The sequence below is a fragment of the Nannospalax galili genome, unplaced genomic scaffold, assembly GCF_000622305.1.
Source record: "Nannospalax galili isolate Female #2095 unplaced genomic scaffold, S.galili_v1.0 scaffold500, whole genome shotgun sequence".
Lineage (NCBI taxonomy): Eukaryota > Metazoa > Chordata > Mammalia > Rodentia > Spalacidae > Nannospalax > Nannospalax galili.
The window spans coordinates 1,287,485-1,308,968 of NW_008347292.1; the positions used below are offsets into that span (position 1 = coordinate 1,287,485).

Genomic DNA, 21,484 nt, shown 5'->3' on the forward strand with positions numbered 1-21,484 from the left:
AGTACCATTTTGTACTGGATATTGGAGAATTCTTATTATTGAATGCCTTTATGGGGGGGAGGCTAGTAAAATAAAATAGCAGGCATTAAATAAAATTAAAAAAAAAAAATTGGTCGAAGCACCAGAGTAATTGAATTAGCTCCTGCAACCACAATCTCCAGAAACCTGCCTGAGTCCTGAGCATCCACACAATTCTGTAAGGGGTACAGATGGGAGTCAGCCCGCCAAAGGGGGAGGGGGGATCCAGATTTCCATGGTCCAACTTCTCTCAACAGTGCCTCCTATACTTACTACTTAGGAAAGAAAAACACTGAAGAAAGAACATCAAAGCTTCTGGAACAGATAAGCTGAAGTGGGCATTACTTCCAGAAAGTTCTCTCTCCAGCCCTAAGGTAAACAAAAGATCTAGATCTAACCTGCCACATTCCAAAGACCTGGTGGGCAGGAAACTCTATTTATTTATTTACATTAGGTCTCTTAGGGCCAATCTCCATGATTTAAAGAAAGGAATCATGCAGAACCCAGGAAGCCACCTAGCTTCCCACTGCCAATGCCCACAGGGCCTTGACTCTCAAGGACAGGCATGAGTCCCTCTCCCTGTGAGTCCCTCTCCCTGAGCAGCCCGGGGTTCAGAGCACAACTGCTTCTCAGAAATACAAGCTATTACACTCCACAAAAGTGCCTTCAGACGCTTAGTAAAACTGAGATCATGCAAACATTATGTCATCAAGAACAAAGTAGCCAATACATCCATAACTCCAATGGGATCTGCCAGCCCTCCACTCCGTACCAAGGGTTCATCTGGCTCTGGCTTTCACAGCTGTGTAAGCCAGATCTCGTGACTTTACATACCCACCCAACGGATCTTCTGTGAAAGATGATTCTCCACAAACCAGAGCTGCCCTGACTCCATGATACCTTTACTGAATATACCCCTTTAGAGCTGCTAGACTGTGACTGCTCTCCTGGGTGCTGGCGTAAGCAGGTAGCTAGGGAGTATGAACCACCCAGTGGGTTCAGTGCACTGACCTAGGGAGGGACACCAGAGACAGGCCAGTGGGGGAAGCAGGTGGGCTTGCAAGGTGGACACTCAGCACTTGAGAACCACACAAGTCAAACTAAGCCCAGAAGCAGCACAGGGCGTGGTAAATGAGAAATTTCGAGAGAAGAAGGGTGCCCTCCCAGGAATTTGGTGGGCTTGGGCAAGGTAATTTTCATGAGCTTTTAAAATACAATCACTCCTAAAATCTGTAAATCAGTTGAAAGTTTAACTATTTCCCCTTCCTTCTTCCCCTAACAGAAAAAAAATGAGAAACCCTTTCACAAAATAAATACAAGAGTCAGGCTTGTTGATGCATACCTTTAATCCCAGCACTTGGAAGGAGAGGCAGGCAGACCTTTGTGAGATGGTGGCCAGCCTGGTCTACATAGTGAGTTCCAGGCCAGTTGTGGCTAAAGGGAAACCCTGTCTCAACACAAAACAAAACAAAACAAAACAAAACAAGACAAGACAAGACAAGACAAAACAAAAAATAAAGCAGGGGTTGGAACTAATAAAAACCCAAGTTTTTATTCTAAATAAATACATACAGGGACCCTGGGAAATCCAGCAATGAGATAATGTGCCTAAATTGCCAGGTCTGAATGTGAGATTTGCAAGCCTTCATGCCTGTCTCCAAAATGCTGAAGGTAAGTGTCACCCTCAATCTGCCGTTGACCTGGTTATTTTTGGAGCTCTCCAACAAACCTCCACCCCTCAGCACCAAGGTAAACAAAAGGCACAAAGCATATGAACCAAACATTTTACATGGGGTGGGGGGGGTGGGGGTCAGCAAGGATTCCTTCATAAAACTCAACCCTGGGTAACAAGAAAGTCATCTGATAATCAACCACACCTGCAAAATCAGTAAGTTTGTCTACAGAGGCAGAGAAGACAGAGTGATAGCTACCAAGAGGCAAAAGGAAAAGACAGCCCAGAGGTACTACCTGTCTAAGGCAGGAAGTCACTGGGAGTCTCTTAGAGCTTTGTGATTGGGGGCGGGGGGCGGATAGGAGGAGAGAACCAACCCATGGTGGATGTACCTGTTATAACATCAGGCCAGGTGTGTGTGCACTATGGGGACCTATGTGTCTATACTCGGCCCCAGAATTCCATTCCACTGGGGCACAAATAAGATGCCTAAGGATACTACTGCCTTTATCTAAACCAGGGGTCCTATGAGACACAATGTGTATTCATAAGAGCTGGCTCCCACCTGCTGACTGTGAGTGAGGTACAGATAATGAAAGACCCAGCAGGCCCCAAGGACATGAGGATCTTGCTGAATGAAGCACAGCTAGTGACTCCCCAGCTGGGATGTCCTCCAGGGAGAGGCCTTGGAAGGTCACACACAGCCAAGTAACACTGTTCCTGTACCAAAAGGTCTTCTGCAGAGTTAATACTGCACAGTCAGGACTTAACGCCAGCTACTCCCCCAATCCTTTCAGAAACACAAACACTGATAACCAACACTGTTGTGTAATGTTCCCAACACTCTATGCGACACTGGTTATCTGATGCTGATCAGAGTCCACAGCTGGCGCTCATTCCAGGTGTTCGTCCAAAGCACAGAGCCAGGACAGTAAGAGTCCTCTGGGGCAGGTAGTTCAGGAACATGGGATGTAGGCCAACTCATCTCACAAACAATTATTAAATAAACACAAAGTAAACAATACTGTGGGCCCACAGACTGCTAAACTGAATGGCGTTTTCTCTGCTTCAGAGAGGGATAGGGACTTGCCCAAGGTTACAGCTGATCCCGGACCAAGTCAACTCCAGAACCCCAATCTCCTAATACCTATGTCAATGTTCTATCCATCACTTACATTGTCCCTATGGGTAATCTGCACAAAAAAACAAAAGGCAGGCACCCCCACTTCAGCCCACCTGTAGCACTGCCCATGTATCAATGGTTCATGCCACATTACATAATCACTTCTTCATAAGCTCACCTCTCCCACAGGCTGAAAGCTCCTTGGTAGGGACTGTGCCCTCAGCATCCTTCCCAGTGCCCATTTCAAGCCTGTTTGGAAGCATCAAATCCACACTAGCTGAATGAATCAATGAGTTCTGAGAAGTTCAAGCGCTCAGGAGTGGTACCAGTGCTCTGTTACTTAAGAACACTGCAATTTCTGAGAAAGAATTGTCCCTCAAACAGATCTCTAAGGATGAAGGGAAACCTTCAGAATAAGTCAGAGACCAAAAACTAATGAACATAGACTTCATCAAAACAGATACTGAAAAGAAATCTCCCAAGAGTCCTTGGGTCATCCTCGTCATTCCTTTAGAGAAACTTGAGAATTCTCCACATACTATCGGAGCAGCAAACAAGACCCAGCCCTCTGCTCACTAGAACGACCTGTGTGGACTTCACCAATAGCTATATACTAATTTGCAGGTGGTGCAAGACCATATATAGACTCAGGCAAAGACTAACATTCAAGGACATTCTGTATAATTAATGAAACAAAGATTGGACAGGTTTGAGCATAGTTTTAGAGGTCACAAGCAGAAATGATAAATCACATATAAAAACAGAGTATATTCAGCAACTCCACGAACAGACTTACAAAGGAAAACGAATTACATACAAATATCACAAGGTCATGTCCATTTTCAATTAATCAGAGTCCTTGAAAAATGGGAGAAGCAGTAGGAGATTATAGAGCAGACTGAGATAAGAGAGCTGATCCAGCCTCAACTGTACAGGATTTTAGCAACTAGTTTCACTCTATGTGAAGAGTCTGACCAACACCATCCTCTAGGATCCCAGGAGAACTCCATCAAAGCCTTATAAGGAGCATCATCAGCAAAGAAACATCTGCTGTGCTCCACTTCGATAACAACAGGGGCAGACTACTGCCATCAGCCACACTAATAAACTGGCATAGGGAAGAGGCCAAGCCTCCACGGCATCACTTGAACTACCTTTCTCCCAACTACAAGATGCTCTTATGTGGACACATGCAGGACTGGGCCTCGGGTTTCCTCTCTCCTTGCGCTATTGCTGGCAAGGGTGGCAGCGATGGCAGCATCAGGAAGGAAGGTGTCTGGTGGTCATCAAAAATGACAAGAGGCAGTCATCTGGACAGACCCGCAAGATCAGGGGGAAACCATACAAAAAATGAGGAAGCGGTGTTCACTGCAAGGGAAGCAACTCCCAGAGCCCTCCACCCATATATATGTATGTCAATCTTCAACTGTTTCAAAAATCTCAACGTGTCTGTTATAAAATGCCTGAATTAACTGCTATGCCTTGTCCATCAGGTCACAAGATATACCATGAGGACCTACCATTCTACCAGGCTTCATACTGGTGTCGGGAGCCAAAACACAAATGCATTTCCCATCCTTAGTCTCAGAAGACAGCAGCTAATGTAGTTTTCTTTTCCCAGGGACCCTCCCATGGATCTGCTATCCCCGACAGACCATTTGCTCCTCTGGAGTCCCAACCTATGAAAGAGCCCTGGCCATTGGCCAATCCCTTGAAAAATCACCCACTGTCACTTTGTAGCCTCCTTGGTCTATTTTATTTTTTACCCTTTTTCCTCCACCAGAGTTTTCTGAGCTTTTTGCATCTCCAGTCCCTAGCATAAGATAATCACATCCTTCCCCTGTTCCGCCCCCCCCGCCCCCCATTTTGAAAACATCAGCATGATGATGGGGCTGGTCAGCAAGGTTATTGCTCAATCTCTTGATCATGAAAATTAGGATATGTGTTAGATGGCATTTTTCCTGCCTAGATCAGAGGCCTCAAGTTCCTAATTTCTCGGAGGCACTCAACCCCGTGATTATAGGCCATTTGAGGGCAGCTGGCAGGAAGGAGTAGACACCAAAGAAAGCTGTGCTTGTTTGAGGCCACCACCCCATCTATGGAAATGAGTGAGGAAAAGTGAAGGTACCATGGGTCCATGTCTTAGTTTCCTTTCCAGTTGCTGTGATAAAATACCCTGACACAAGCAATTAGGGAAGAAAGGGTTTAACTGAGCTTACAGTCCCAGGTTACAGTCCACCTGGCAAGGGAGTTAAGTGGCAGGAACTTGAAATGGCTGGTCACATCCACAGTCAGGAGCAGAGAGAGAATGGATGCACACTCAGGGCTCAGCTAGCTTTCCCCTTTTCATCCCCTCCAGGACCCCGAGCCCAAAGTGGATGAGTCTTCCCACCTCAATGTAATCAAGATAACCCCCCACAGACATGCCCACAGGTCAACCTGATCTACAGAGTTCCCCATTAAGACCTCTTGCTCACTGACAAAACTAACAATGACAATGTGGTAAAGAATAGGAGGGGAGCTTGGGACAGTTCTAAAGGTCCCCAGTTAATTCCCCATCGCCTGTAACAGCCCAGAGCCCTCACTCCTAAAAAGTGCCTATTCTGATGCTGCCTGGTTGTTGGTTTTGGACAAAGGTTCTCACCCTGTAGCCCAAGCTGACCCTGAACTCAACATCTTTCTGCCTTAGGCTCCTAAGTTCAGGAATGGGATCACAGGTGTGTACCATCATGCCAAACTTCTGGGTATTTTCACTTTCAGTAATAAAATGGTTTCAGAAGAACAGACACAGAAATATTTTGTCACAGAGGTCTTCCAGGCCAAGCCTCTCTGCAGAGCCCCAGAGGTGGTCCCAATAGCCATCTTGGATCCTCAGATCTCCCCATTCTGCCCAGGGCTGAACACCTGACCCGAGAGAACGCGTCTCAGTGTCTGGAATAAGGACAAACACCTCACAAAGGTGAGGTGCCCACTTGCTGGACATTGGGGCTGGGCTGCATATCACAGGGGTTGCCACCACAAGCCAGTTCAGCAAGCCATGCATGGGAGGAGGGAGAGATTGCCAGCCACATGGAGGAAGCCAGGAACATGGCTTGGGGGGCTAGACTACAGCCCCAGAAGCAGGCAGGGCAGAGCTGAGCATCCACGTGGCTACAGGAAGACAGGAACAGTTCCAGTCACCCAGATCTGAGGTATGTTGTATCACATTTGGACTCTGATCTGCTGGACTGATTGTTATATCCCTGGAATAAATATTCTTTTACTTAAGTCAACCAGGGTGAGTTTCTTCTTGCAAACAAATATATCTACTACTGCATTCTCTGTCAAAGCAAACTAAAGTCATTCCTCCAGGAGATCCCTCTTATAATCTATTTCAACTGACAGCAACTACTTCTGTCTGATTTATTATGGCTAAAAGCTCTTCCTCTTGAAGGGAGAAGGGCTTCGATCTCTCTTTAAAGCTGGGCTGGTTTTACACCAATAGGACCAGCCTGTGTAACCCTCCATGATGCATCTGAACTAGTTTGGTCAGCTTATCCTCTCCAGGAAAGCAAGGGAGCCACCACATCAGTAACTCTGTTGCTAAGGCAACTGCTTACTTTCCATATCAACTGCAAACTCGTTACTATGGAGACACATATACAAGAAAAATCCTCTCTCTGGCCAGGAACCAGATGGCAGGAAACTCAGAAGTCTTGGGTAGGGGACTTTGCTAAATGGGATACTAAATGGATGTGTATTCGAGTGCATTTTTCTCACCATATCAGGGATATGGAACTTCTCCAAACACATTTACAAGTTGTGTCCTCATTATAAAAAAAGCAAAGAACTGAAAGAGGTCTGCCTTCACCTCTTTTCTGTGAGGTAATAGAGAAATTCTCATTCCTACTACCCATGCACCAGCCCTACCCCAACTTCTCCACTGAGCTTGAAACTCACACATCAAATTTCTACCTGATAGCTCTATTTAGATACTCAAAAACTTATCTCAAACTGAACATGGTCAAAGAGAATTTTCACTCTAATTCCCACCCTACCTCCCAACCCAGATTTGCCCATATACCTACATCTACAACTTCTCATCTTCAAGCAAGCCAGAATAGCTGTCACCACTGAAACAAGCCTCAAAAAGATATTTTCCCCTCCACCCTCTTTAAACATCATCTCCCATTTCCAATATGCCTCCTGAAGGCCTTCTTTGTTTTGGACACTTTGAGCTGTTACTATATCAAGGCCTTTGCATGGCCTTACCCTGTTGCCACCCAAGGGATCCATAGTCCTGCAAAGTCTTGGATCTGCCTGCCTGATACATCTACTACATTATAGTTTCTAATTTTTTTCATCACATGCATCAATACCTGACAAATAACCTGTCTCACCCATGCAATGGGAACACCGTTTAACATGTGCTTCCTCATCACCCAACCTCATACTATGGACAGTCTAGTAGATCATCCAATTAGTTAGCTGTTGTCACAGTGTCTGGCAGTCCATAGCAGGTACAGCATGAATGAAACGAACATGAATGAACGCTATTTTTCTTTGCAAATACACAGTCTAATTTTCACTTTACAAACTAAGTGTTCTCTGCAAGGTCTCAGATGCAGGGCTGCAAACACCTACCTATCGCCTTGCACGATGGCATCTACAGAAGATTCAAAAGCACTCAGCATTCTACAAGGTACACCTGAGCAGTGTTTAGGGGGCTCTATGCCCTTGGCTCTATGCCAGGCTGCCTGGAGTCAGTACTCATGTGACATGGCCTTTCTTTCTAAAAACAGCACATACAAAGGTTCTGCTGCCTGAGTGCCTTCGATCTAATGTCATTAGCTGAATCACTTAAAGGTCCTGTCCCTGTGTTGGACAGCCACAGCCTTCCAAGAGACATTTCAAAGAGCTCCAGTGAGTGGAGTGGAAGACTGGACTCCAGCCCCCAGGGACTAGAGAAGACCCCACATATTCTATGAGCTCCAAAGGAAAAGAAGTAAGAGCAGCCAGGGCTCTGCCTGTATTTACTGCCTCCTGCTGAGTTCAAGGTGCAGGTACTCAAACAAGCCCAAGTGGGCACACAACACTCCAAATCAAAGACTTCGCTCTGTTCTTAGAACTGCCTGTAATCTTACAGAGCACACCATCAAGTTATTATTAAAAGAGTGACTTTAGACACAACTCTATCTTCAACCATATACACTTCCTTGCTTTTCTTCTTATCATACCTGACACACACTACATCTCCACCTCTATCAAGCTATTGCTTCTGAAGATAATGAATGCAATTTAACCTGAATATCTTGAAGCAAAACTCTGGTTAACTGGACTGTTTTTTTAAAAAAAAAAAAAAAAAAAAAAAAGAGTACGTTGGCATCTCTACCTTAAGTTACTAAGGCAATTTAAAATTCTGGCACCCACACTCTTCCAACAGGTCCCCAGTGTTAGCTACAGGACCTTCCAGGCACCATCGATCTCCTTCCTTTTCTCTGACACTGTCCTAACACATCTCTTGTGTCTAAACATCTAACTAAACCTTTGTGGCAGAAAAGAGCCCATATGGCTTAATAAAAACCAACATTTGGGGTCACAATGGGCTCAACTAACAAAACTACATTTCCCAGCCTTCTTCGTAGCTAAAAGAGAGCATGTGAGCAGAGTATAACCAATGAGATAAAAGCCAGGTTCTGTTTCTGGGAAAAAAGCCCTTAAAACTGCTAAACCGTCAGGATCTCCCACTGTCTTTCCTGCATATTCATTCCTTTCTTTTTCTAAAGTGAGAGCATGCTAGCTAATGTCACCTTGGACCATGAAAAGACTTGAAGAACAGAAACCAGCAATGTACTAAAAATAACAAAGCAGAAAGACTCACCCCTGTGACAGGCTAGATTGTTTAAATCACTAGTATTTGCCTCATTCTGACTTACCTGTTCTTATCATATGGGAACTCAAAGAATGCTGTTAACCACTTATTCAACAACTTAAGTCCTTCTACACAGAACACTAACATGCCCACTGCCGTGTTCTCTCAGCTCCTAAGGCCTCACCTAGGGAAGGAAGGCCTCCAGACTGTCTTTACTCCAATCACTCATTAGTTCAGCATGCTTCCAGGGCTCATGGTGGCTGATGCTTTGTTATTGTTGCATTTTTTCTTTGGAATGTTAGCTCCTACAGCAAGAATTAAACCTCACTTTTTACTCTGACTTTCGCCACCACCAAATAATTCTCCTGAAGAAGCTAATAAGAGGTCTGGAGAGATGGTTAGGAGCACGGGCTGCTCTTGCAGAGGACCCAGGTTCTGTTCCCAGCACCCACACGGTAGCTTCCACTGTCTGTAACTCCACTTTCAGGAGTTCCAACACCCTCTGCTGGCCTCTGTGGACACTCACACGGAACACTTATATACCTACAAGCAAGCACTAACTAAAATCAATAAATCTTCTAAAAAAACAAGCAGCTAAAAAGACCCTCAAAGTCCGGAAGTGACCAGCAACAGGAAACTGACGATCTATTAGCATGAAGGAAGTGCAAGGAACAACTTGAACAACTGCTCACAGTCTGAAACAGGCCACTGTGGAAGGAAATATGGCCAAGGGGTAAATCTTTAAAGGGCTATCTAGTCAAGATAATAGTCACTGAAAAAAGTTGTAAATAAAAGTGGCAAAATCAAATTCTGTCCACAAAGGGCCTCCATACTGTACAAAGTAGCATCAAAATAACATTAAAGTAGTAGCACACATGCCACTTTTTTGAGAGAGGGTCTTATATAGCCCAGGATATAAGTTCAAACTCATTATGTACCAGAGGCTGATCCTCCCAGGTGTCAGGATTCTAAGTGTGCACCAATTACCTAGAACAACTTTGTATCTTCTTGTCAGAGCTTAAGAGCATTTAGATGAGCCAGGCTTCGAGAGAGAGCAAAGACTAAGCTCTGGGTGTGGCTCAGTGGCAAAGCGAGTACACGGCATGGGCAAGGCCCTTAGGCTCCATTTCTAGCAGCACACAAAATTTTTTTTAAAAAAGTGAATTAATCCAGCATTCATCACTTCTTGTGAAAGACACAAACCCCAGGCCTTCCAGGTCAGTGTGCTAACCCTCCTGTTATTTACTGCTGAGAATTATCCTGCAGTTAAAGTGATTTCAAAGGGAAATCCCAAAGCCTCTTTAGCTCAACAGGGAATGTTCAAAGAAGCAATCTGTTGGCTGGACAGCCAGGCAGTGAGCTGAGGAAGAGGCATCTCGCAGCCTTGGGCACCACAAAACCTTCACATTGAGAATGCCTTGGTTCTCTACCATTGGGTCAGCGATGCTAACAGATACACTAACGGAGTCCTTAGTCTAGAAGAAGCAAGTTTCTCAGAGGTCTTCCCCAGACCTTCACCATGGACAACTGAGGACACCAGGATCTTCCGGGGGGACACTGGAGGAACTGCAGAACCATGCATCCATTCAGGGTCAGAGAGGCACTGAAGAGAGGCAGCTCAAAGATAGTAAAAGGGAGATGAAAGCACTGGGGGAAAGGGCATTCCTGGAGAGGCTGCACTAGCTAGAATACTCTGTGGGTAGAGCTCCTGGGACCCCTATTAGCAGTGGTCACCATGTTAGGAGGCCACTAGACAGGCATTGGCAGGCTTGGAGGCCATTAAGGATGGTCCCCTCCCTCATAATCAGCTCTGGATCCCACCTTCCCATTCCCTGGCAATTTAGGATTTAAAATATCACCTGAATGAAAAGGTAGAGGTTTCAGGTCTTTGGGAGGTCCCATTAAGGGAAAGTTACTTCCTCCAGGTCAAAAGAATGAAATCTGAGTTCTACCTTGGGCCTGTGGTAGAGACAAGACATTCTGAGCTGCCCCCCAAGTTACAACATTACATATTTTTGTACCCTGCTTAAGAGTTAGTCCAATTGGGCCCATCAATCACCCAGGTCAGGACACCATGCCTTAGGAAAGCTGATTCACCTGAAGACAAGCTAAGGTGATGGGAAGACTAATTTGGATACCATCCTAAGCATGCTTGCCCTGACACTCTGGACTTTCTCTTTCTCTGAAGGACTGTCCCTCTTCCCCAGGCAGCTGCTGGCCAACCTCCTCTGCTGCCTGATTTCAAAAGGTGTTATCACTCACTTTTCCTCTCATTCATCTCCCGCCTCTCAGCAGCTGTCAGGAGATACTGTTTGTCTGCCTTGTGGTTTTTCTCTCAGACTCTAATGAAACAGTCCTAGCCAGTACTTCTGAGTTGGTTTTTAATCACCCATCCCCTGCCCCTTCCAGGGATTGAACCTAGGACCTCATGCATACTGGTAAAGCTCTCTACCACTGAGCTACATCTCCCAGTGGTTAAATTCTTTTCTTTTTTTTTTTTTTTTTTTTTTTTTTTTTCTCCCTGTAGCCCCAATTGACCTGGAGCTCACTCTGTAGACCAGGCTGGCCTTGAACTCAGAGACCCACTTGCCTCTGCCTCCCAAGTGCTGGGATTAAAGGTTTGCACCCCTACACCCTGCTTCAAAATTCTTTTTAAAGAAATATGAAAAGAAATGACATTATTTCTAGGCAGTCTCTCAAGAGAGACAGAGTCTCCTTGTAGCCCCAGCTGTCCTGGAACTTACTATGTAGACCAGGCTGGCCTTAAACTCACAAAGATCCGCCTGCCTCTGCCTCTGGAGTGCTGGGACTAAAGGCATGCGCCTGATTTCAAGCACCCACATGGTGGCTGACAGCTGTCCGTAACTCCAGTTCCAGAGATCTGATGCCCTCTTCCAACCTCCTTGGGCATTGCATGACATGAGTACACTTACACACATGCAGGCAATACACTCATACACATAATTGAAAAAAAAAAAAAAATGAGGCGTGGTGCTGCATAACTGTTGTCCCAGATTCTTTTCTTAACAAGACTAACAACCCACAAAAAAGGAACATTAATGCCCAGTAACAATATATTTGATTTTATATCCTTCTAGCACTTAGTTATGGACTTAAAAAAGTTGCGGACTTTATAAAGTTTGCAGAATGAATGAGTGAATGAACAAAGTGAATAAACAATTCTCAGCTGACAAGGACCATAGATAGATGTCTCTGATTCATTGCAACTGATGGGGGATAAGGAAGGAGCAGTGTCTGGAAGGAACAAATGGGTAGGATCAGCCAGGAAACATAACCAAGGGATCTGCAGTGAGTTTTTGGAACCACAGAGGATGCTTGTATGAAAAGCTTCCTGTTAGGCAGCTAGAGAGGGATCAGTAGCCTTGGAGGCCACTGAGGACAGACCCCTCCCTCGAGGTCAGCTTTGGACCCCACCTCCCCTTTCCCAGGTAACTCTAGGAAGGAAAACATCACATTTGCCCCTCCTTAGGCCTCCTGGCTAAAAGAATAGGGAGACAGGGCATTCTGATTAGCTCCAGAGTTTAGAGCATTACACATCACTGTCTTCTCCCTTAAGAATTAATCTAGCCAGGTGTGATGGCTCACACCTTTAATCCTAGCACTCAGGAGGCAGAGGCAGGCAAATAGATCGCTGTGAGTTTGAGGCCAGCCTGGTCTACCTAGTGAGTTCCAGGGGCTACAGGGAGACTCTGTCTCAAAACAAAAGCAAAAAAAAAAAAAAAAAAAAAAAAAAGTAAAAGTAACATAGATGGAAATCTAGAAACTGGATTAGAATATGGCTCAGTGGTAGAGCGCTTGCTTGCTTCATGTTCAATCAGAAGGAAGGAAAGAAGGAAAAAACTAAGCAAACAAAATCTCAGAATCCCCTCCCTAGACAAACACAATATTCATCGTCGCTTGATACACTGCCAATAAATTCAGGCAGTGGGTCAACAGAGGCTCAGACACTAAACACTGCTAGGCCACTTCCAACTCCTGCTTAAGAAAACTGGGGTCCCAAGACAGCCAGCTACTACCTATCAGTCACCAACACCAGAACTGGGATCCTGCTTCCAACCCAGCCCTGCTTCAGCCAAGCCAGGGGCCTACCTTCCTAAGCCAAAATTGCTCTCAGCCCTGGATATAATAAGCATATTTTTGTACAGTGTTTCCTTTATAAACCTTCTGGCAACAATAATATTTTTTTGTTAAAATGGCAAGAAGGAAGTAAATAAAAAGCACGGGAATAGAAACATACATACCTGCTCCATTATAATCTAGTCTATAAAAGTTAACTGCATTTTTGTTTCTCATTTGCAAGTCCCCAGAGAGGTTGGTACATGCTTTTCTTAGTCCTGAGACTTGGAGGGGGAAAAAAAAACACACGATCCCAGACTTTAAAAACATGACCTTGATTGATCTGAGCAAAGATCATCCATTGATTACCCGATGAGATGAAAGGCAGATGGGGAAGGTTACAGAGTAGGTAGAGCTGACCCCATGGAAACTCGGGCTCCACTGCAGCACCCCCAGTCAATCAGGCTTCGGGGAGGGAGGGCACAGACCTTCCACACACAGCATTCCTGGGGAAAGGGCCTGGAAGTCAGACGAGATCTACAGTTTATTTCCCTTCCAGGGGATGGAAAAACAAGTTTAAGGAAGTCACAAAGGAGGCAGGCATAATAGGGAGCATTCTGAAAGCCAAGTGCCATACCCTTTTTTAACAAGGAAAAGTATGAACCAGTGGGGAAGGAAGGGACAGGAGTGTAACAGATTAAAAAACTGCAGGGATACCACATCCAAGTGCAACCATGTAGAAGTCATGCTGGGGTCCTAATTCAAACATTTCACAAACAATCTGCAATATCTGAATACATAGTTGACGCCTAGAATTGCTCACTTGGGGAGTTTGGGAGGTTAGGTGAGGGAACAAGGAAGAACAAGACAGACAGACTGGCATTGTGGCTGTGTAACAGACTGGCTTACTCTCCCACATGCTAAAGCATGCTAAAACAAAATGACTTACAATCTAGAATCTGTTTCACAGTACTTTAGCACAACAACAGAGACTGAATGAAGCCAGGCAGTATTCATTAAACACTGACTGGGGACGTGGGTCATGGGGTGATGGGAATACGAATTCATACCAGTAACTCCCTCTACTTCTGCCAGTTGAATGCCCATGATTAAAATTTAAAAAAACAAAACACAAAAACAAAAAAAGCCCCATCTTTTGAAGTACTAAGAAATAAAACCAAAGCAAAGCTGTATTTTCTCTTAACCTAATCATGAGATAATGTTCTTGATGTAATCTCAGCAAAGAGCAAAAAAAAAAAAAAACGCCTATCTGTAATCCTACCACAAGGAGGTGAAGGCAGGAAGATCAGGGGTTCAAAGCTATCCATAGCTAAACACCAGGCTCAAAGCCAGCCTGGGCTACCTGAGACCCAGCATCAAAACAAACGAACAACCAAACCTGAACCCTGAAAGGCACCCGGCTGGGGTCCCACCTGTAACAGTATAAACACCTATGAAACTAACCATCAACTTTTTCCAAGCCATCTCAGAACCAGACTCTCAGGGAGGGGCCTGAGAAATGGTAATTGTTTTAAGTGCCGTGTGTGATTCTGATGCAATCTAGCCTGTCCCAGCTCCAAGGGCCCAGCCAAACAATTGTCCAGCAGGGTCTTGTGTTGCAAGCCCTCAGGGACAAGGATCACACAGGATTGAGTTCTTTCGGCTATGCCAAGCTTAAAACTGTGTTCTCTACTTTCCAAAAACATACCAAAAAGGGGGGGTGGGGGGGTGGAGGCAATCTGCCTTCAACTCCGGTATTTCTCACAAACATTTGGGTGTATTTAGCCATTTGTATTGAGGTGGAACTTCAGAATGGGAGCTATTGCCAAGAAAAATTCCCTTGGAAGAAAACAAGTGTACCTGCAGAGCCCAGGGGCTCTCACTGGGTAATATATCAGCAGGAATGATCTGCCAGGAGAAAGCCCCAAGTAAACAAGCCAGGGCTAGGGCCTGGGAGTACTGGCATACCTGGCACTTGGGCCTCACAGAATAGTCACCAGCTAGCCCCAGGCTCACCCAAGGAAAGAGAAGGGAAGAAGAAAAAACTCACAACCCCAGCTTTGTTCTAATAGCAGTAGCAAAATGCTGGGAACAAACTTCTGGCCACAAAACTGACTGGCACTTGATCAGAAACATGTCAATGCAGGTCAGCGCCTAGGCTAGGAAGCCAGGGCTCAACATTTCATAAGATTAACAATCTCAAGTCGTTCAAACCACTCCCTGTCAACAGGTACCTGTGTTTGCCCAGATTGACAGTCAATACCCCTGGGAAATGTGACTCCCAGCATCCAGTGTTGGGCAGGGCAAGGGGAGGGGTAGATGGAGACCCTCCAGGTGAGCTCTGACACACACCATCCAGCACTTGGTCACAGGGCAGGAGGGTAAATAATCCTGGCAAGTCTCACGCACGCTTCAGAGCTAGTCCTATTTAACATTTCAGAGTGTGTGTTTGCTAAATTACTTTTATGTGCAGCAGCAGTATGTCAAACATGGAGACATGGGCAAGCTGCAACTTGCAGAATGGTTTACACGGATCTAAAGGCCGGGTTCGATGCTTCATCAGTGACATGGGCTCCGGAGTCCAGATGAGCACTTTCTCCTCCACATTCTAAGCCTAGAATTGCTTGTCTCAAGGACTGACCTATACAAAAGTGTCTAATACCACAGCCTGGTTCCTTAAAGGAGAGCAGTTTTTAGGTTTCTAGAATGATCTTAAAGCACTGAGTAGAGTCAAGTTAGGGGACTGGTCTCCATATGCTCAACCTGACAATCAGAAGAACTGAGTACCTGAGCAAAACGAGCTTTTACTAACAAGGGACTTCAACTCCCTTATTGTGAGAAGAAGCACACTTTGCAAGAGTAAGGGGCCAGAAGAGAAAAGTTTCCTGAACATTCACAGGAGCACCCTCCTGACATCAGCAGCATCTGTAAGCAGAGTGAAGTGCTTGGGTGGTCACATCCTTCCTCCTCCCAGGCACCACTGCTCCCCAACTCTGCATCCCCCTCACCAATATTCTAGACATGCATATCCAATCAGGAAAACTGCGATATGGCTGCTTTGCTAACTCCTTTGTGCCCTTCCTTCTTAAAGACAGTACAATGTTCTCCTCACAAGATTCTACTCAAAACAGAGCTGTACCTCTGGACAGAAGGAAATTAACCACCCCAACCCTTCATAGCCACTGTCACCATGCAAAGGTGGCCTGACTGCCAAACTTCAACTAAAGAAGCAAGTAGATCACAGAAAAAGCAGACCAGCAGCCATGCCAAGCAGCAGCATTAGCAGGCAGAGCAATGCCTGAGAGTAGTGGCGGGAAAACCTTGTGGAGGGAATGCTTTCTCAGGATACAAGATCTTCCAGAATGCCAAGTTACATCCTGGTCTTGCTTTCCAGCTGTCAATCCTATCTCTAGTGCACCGAACACATTCCTTAAAAATAAAGCCAACTTATCTTCTTTAGCCAACCATGAAGCATAAACGAAACTTTAAAGTCAAAACTCAGCCTCTGGGGGCTCCATGGTTAAGAGCTCTTGCTACTTGCTGCTCTTACAGAAGATGTGAACATCAGGCAGCTCACTACCTACCACCTTAACTCCAGCTCTGGGGATTTGACATTTCTGTTCTCCACAGGCACCTACATTCGTGTGCACATACCCACACATAAACACACATAATTAAAACAATAATAACTTTAACAAAAAAACCCACCTTTTATAATGCTAGTCTCTAAGGAGAACCTTAACCTGAGCCTATGATTCATATTCAAAACACTTCTATACATCAGATTTCATAGTCACAGGCGACTCATGTCCTGTCTCTTGTTGGTCTTGGGGTATGAGTATACTTGGGTAGCTTCGTTATTACCCATGTATTCTAAATAACTGGAAGTTGCCTTTCACAAGTTAATATTCAGAAAGACGTTAAGTATCATTTTTTCTTCAGCCTCTGATGGCAATTTTCCTCACATATACCTCTTATGTTTAATTGATATAATACATAACACAATATAGATCTTTGCTTGAACTCTAAAACCAAAATGGTCCATCCACACAGCAGGAAGACACTGGAAAGTGACTGAGAGCCCATTGGGTCTGCAAAGCTCAGTTGTGTGATTATGCAAAAGTGTATCAAGGTACCCCTCAAAAGTCCCAACACCAAGAAGAGTGCACTACCAATATACTTAAGGAAAAGGAAGTTATTTACAACTATCCAATGTGTTAAATAGAATAAAATCCATTTACAACTGCTACGTCAGTGTGGTGACAATAAATTCATTTTTAATGCAGAAATTTTTTATTATTAAAACAAATTCAGTTCCAGAACATACAAGTGGCTTACCTGACTCCTCTCTTTGTCCACTTTCTTAAAACACTTGTTCAATGACAAATTATGTCTCACTGAGTTTTTCCACCCAGTAGGGGCATTCGCAAAATATGGGAAATGTTCTAAGATCCAGTTGTAAATATCCTTCACTGGCAGGCGCTTGGTTGGAGATTCCTCAATGGCCATAAATATGAGGCAGCTAAAAGAGTAGGGGGGCTTGCAGTTAGGGTTCTGCCTGGCATCGTAGGGCATGTCTGAGTGGGCAGGAGACGGTGGGGTGTCATCGTCCAGGTCCTGGACGGGGCTCACACTCCTGAGGACTGACTCCCCAAAACTCTTCAGCAAGTTCTTGCTCTCGTGCAGCCAGTTCAGGTTGGTCAGCTCTTCATCTTCCATGGTCCCCTCTTCTAATCTGATGTCAGGCAGAGGGAAGTCGAGGTCATCGTCTTCCTGGAGGGCCTTGGAGAAACCGCTGCCCCGGTAACACTGACTCAGTCCACTGGATACACTGATTCCTGAGCTTTCGGGCTTCTTACTGGCAGGCATGACTGGACCCATTTACGTGAAGGCTCCTAGGGAAAACAGTATAGACACTCGGTGAGCTGGAGAAACTCGAAACAGAAAGCTAGCTCAGCTTGGACCCTCTCAATTCTCCCCTCAATCCCTGTGTGGGTCTCAGCTATATGGTGATAGGACCTCACAAGTCCCATATGCAGCAACACAAGCCCTCTCCTGACACAGTTACACTATTAAGAAAAATCAGCCCATTACTGACTTGATGGACCTTAAATAAAACAAAACTAAAAATACATATGGCAGCTTTAATGTGAAAATATATTATTTTTAAAATGAGCAATTTCACAGTGGCTTCTTCAGAGGAGAATTCTTTCTTGATGCCTCTGATTCTGCATTGTATAGGCATACATCCATAACACGCAAAATTCTTTAAAGATTCATGGTAAACATGACAAAATTAAGTGTAAGGTATAATTCATGTGTCTTTGTATGATCAGTCTCATTGTTTATCCTTCTCACAGAGAAAATGCCAGTCAGGTAATGGGCTCACTCAGCTGTAATCTCAGTACTCTGGCAGGAGGATTCAGAGTCCAGGCCAGGCTGTTCTACATAGTGAGTTCCAGGCTAACCTGGGCTACATGAGACCCAGTGTCTAAGACAGAAAAGAGAGCCAGTGAGACAGTTTAGCTGGTAAAGGCTTGCTGCCAAGCCTAATGGCTGAACTCTGAGACTCACATGGTAGAGGAGAGAACCAACTCCCACAAGTTGTCTATCGACTTCAACATGTACACCGTGGCAAGCATGCACCCACAACACATACATGTACACGCACACACAAAATAAATACATATGATACTTTTTTTATGAAAGAAAAGATCGGGAAGAGGAGGCAAGGCAGAATTCTTTTAGATTAAGCTCAGTCAGTCCCATAAGAAGGTCCTCAAAAGGGTCTGAGAATTAAAACTCTGACCATAGGAGTCATTGATTTAGTTGTCTGAGTTGATTTTTCCCCCCACAAAATCATGTGCAAACATTGCAATTTTAATTACATTTGACAAGTCTAAATGAGGATGACAAGGAAGTCTGTAGACTGAAACTTGAGGAAGTGTATTCAATTAATAAAGGACACTGTACCTAGAAAGAAAAAGCAAGTGACCTGAGGTGCTAGACAAATAAATGGGAATGAAAGTAAGCTATTTACTAAAACCAGAATTAGTGAAGAGAAAAAAAAAAAAAAAAAAAAAAAAGAAAAAAAAAAAAAAAGAAAAAAAAAAAAAAAGAAAAAAAAAAAAAAAGAAAAAAAAAAAAAAAGAAAAAAAAAAAAAAAGAAAAAAAAAAAAAAAGAAAAAAAAAAAAAAAGAAAAAAAAAAAAAAAGAAAAAAAAAAAAAAAGAAAAAAAAAAAAAAAAAAAAAAAAAAAAAGAAGAGTTGGGAGAGCAACTGGAAACTTTAAGAGGACAAATTCAACACAAATTCTAACAGGAGTCTATCCCAAAACCACCAGCATCCCCACTTTTATCAATGACCTAGAACAGACAGTAAAACAGTATCTGATGAGAAAATACAAGGAGATGGCAAGTTCACAAACAGAATACTCCTACAGATCCAGAGCATGCTCAGCACTCTAGCACTCAAAGATAGAGGACAATGAGTCTTTCACTCAGTTTGAAGAGTTAAAACAATAAGCTTAGTTTAAGAAAAATGTCCTTTGTATTTTTTTTTGTCCCAATGAAGAAATAAAGCAACCTACCAAGAGATGAATAAATACATCAAAGGCAAAGACATGGTCAGTCTAAACTCTAAATACCCATTAACACAGCATCTAAAATAATGACTGCTTCAGCACAGGAAGTTCCAGAAGGGATTCTAGAAAGCATGATGTACAGCAAGCAGCAAACAACCAGGCGAGGTGCCAGCGTGCTGCAGCAATTTCCCACCAGCTGGATAGAGGTGCAAAGGGCAACTCCCAGAAGCCTGCAAGATGCCCTGGCTACATAAAGAACATCTGAACAGGGCATCATAGCTCAGCCTAAACAGTTCACAAGCCCTGCGTCATCCAAGGGAATCTCTTCCTCAAATAAGGAGGTTCTGTATATAGCAAATCACTCTGTAAAGAAAAATATAAGCTTGGATATTCGGGTTTGGGTATGTAACTGAATCCATCCTGATACTGTTTTCAACTTCCTTATGAAGGAATCAGGGCCAGCTTGTCTCAAAGTTTCCTCAGATTCCTCTGGAAAAGGTTCCGACTGCCAGCACACATCCACACAAAAGAGAACTGCCCAGGCAGTGAAGTCAACTTTAGCCTCAAATGAAAGTTTTATGTCTCCCGAGCTTCCAAACAGGAAAATTATATCATGGCTGACAGTGAAGTAATTTAATTGCACTGTTGCTATGACAACATACTGCTCTCTTTCTTTTTAATTTGCTTATTTGTCAGCAGCTCCCCAAAGGAACTTACATGCTATTCTCCGCTCTTTCTTTTGTCTTAAACCAACGCTGTCAGCAACGTGGTTCTATTGGGGGGGGGGGGATGATGGCATTGCCGAGAATGGTCTGGGTGGGTTCCGACCCTGGGATCATTGTCTCCCCAAATTATTAACTGCATCCCTTTAAATCCCGCATTTCATAGTAACAGTACTGAGCGCTCCTGATCGCTTTACTTCTATGGTTTAAAACAAAACAAAACAAAATATAAACAGTTCCCATAACCAGAGCTAAGGAGTTTTCCATTATTATAACCTAACTACATTATTGGCCAAACCTTTTTTTTTTTTTTTAATTCTTACTTTAATGAGGGAGGGGTCATGCGAGCCTGCAGTTAAGCAAACATTTTTACGCAAATACTGATTCTCCAGTGTCCACCTTACAACTTTTAGGTTATTGGTTAAGTCCCCTACACTTACATACATACATACATACATACATACACACACACACACACACCCTCCTTTTGTTTTCGACTTCTTGTTTTATCTTTTCATTTTTCTTAAACGCTGAAAATGGAGCAGAAAGGCTCATTTTCTTCCCTAGTATCAGAACGGCTCCTAATAGCTGACAAAGCCGTTACGGCCCAGCTCTGAACAGATGTTCAATATGAACTTTTAAAAAGTTGAGAAATCTTCTTCCATGGAGGTTTAGGCAGTCTGGAGTTTGGGGAACCGGGACCTCCCCCTCCATGCGCGCGCACTCACGCACGCGCTCCACTCCCGTCTACTGTACTTGTCAAAAACATTTCAAGGGGACCAAAGAGAGCGGCGATTGGCTGCACCCCGCGTCAATCAGAGGCGTTGCCAGGCAACAGGAAAACTGCTCTTCTCCGCTTAGACAGGGCAATTGGGAGCTCGCATACCTTCACTGCCGGTCAGATGTCATAAACCTTTTATTGGCCGCACCGCGGCGAGCCTTAAAAACAAATCAATAAAGGCCCGCCGGCCCCCCAACTCAGGCGGAGCCCAAGGAGGGTTTCAAAGCCCCGGGGTTGGCGAGGTCCGGCCTCGGGGGTGTCGGAAGCCGCTGGCTGCCGGTGCCGAGCGAGCTCCGCTGGGGAGGGGAGCTTTGTTAGGCGCCCTTCACCGTCTTGGGGTGTCTAGTCGGTCGGCACCTCCTTTCCCACCCGGAACAGCGGGGAATCCTCCCCCCCCCCGCTCCGGGGACCAGCCCAAGTCCGTTCCTCCCGGGAGTCCGTGGGGAAACTGAGGCACCGCCGAGGAGCACGCACGCCGAGAGGCAGGAAACTCTCCAGCCGGGGCAACTTCCCCGCCCCGGGCTCGGGTCCCCCGGGGCCGCCTGGGCCGCGCTCGCTGGGCCGAGCCCCGCACCGCGAGCCCCGCTCTCCCAGGCTGGGTCCCCCGGCCGAACCCCCAGGCGGGCCCGGGCGCGGGGTGCAGACTCACCTGGCCGGA

General features: G+C 44.9%; 1 protein-coding gene across 5 annotated transcripts in view; it reads right to left on the reverse strand.

Moving 5' to 3' along the window:
* Positions 1–21,484, reverse strand: part of Foxn3 (forkhead box N3) — a 435,807-nt gene that overhangs the window by 211,660 nt on the left and 202,663 nt on the right. For all 5 annotated transcript variants that reach the window (XM_008843801.3, XM_008843799.3, XM_008843802.3 and 2 more), the window contains exon 3: positions 17,080–17,636. In XM_008843801.3, the coding sequence (XP_008842023.1) occupies positions 17,080–17,622 (543 nt within the window). In that variant the 5' untranslated portion in view covers positions 17,623–17,636. The remainder of the gene's footprint in view (positions 1–17,079; positions 17,637–21,484) is intronic.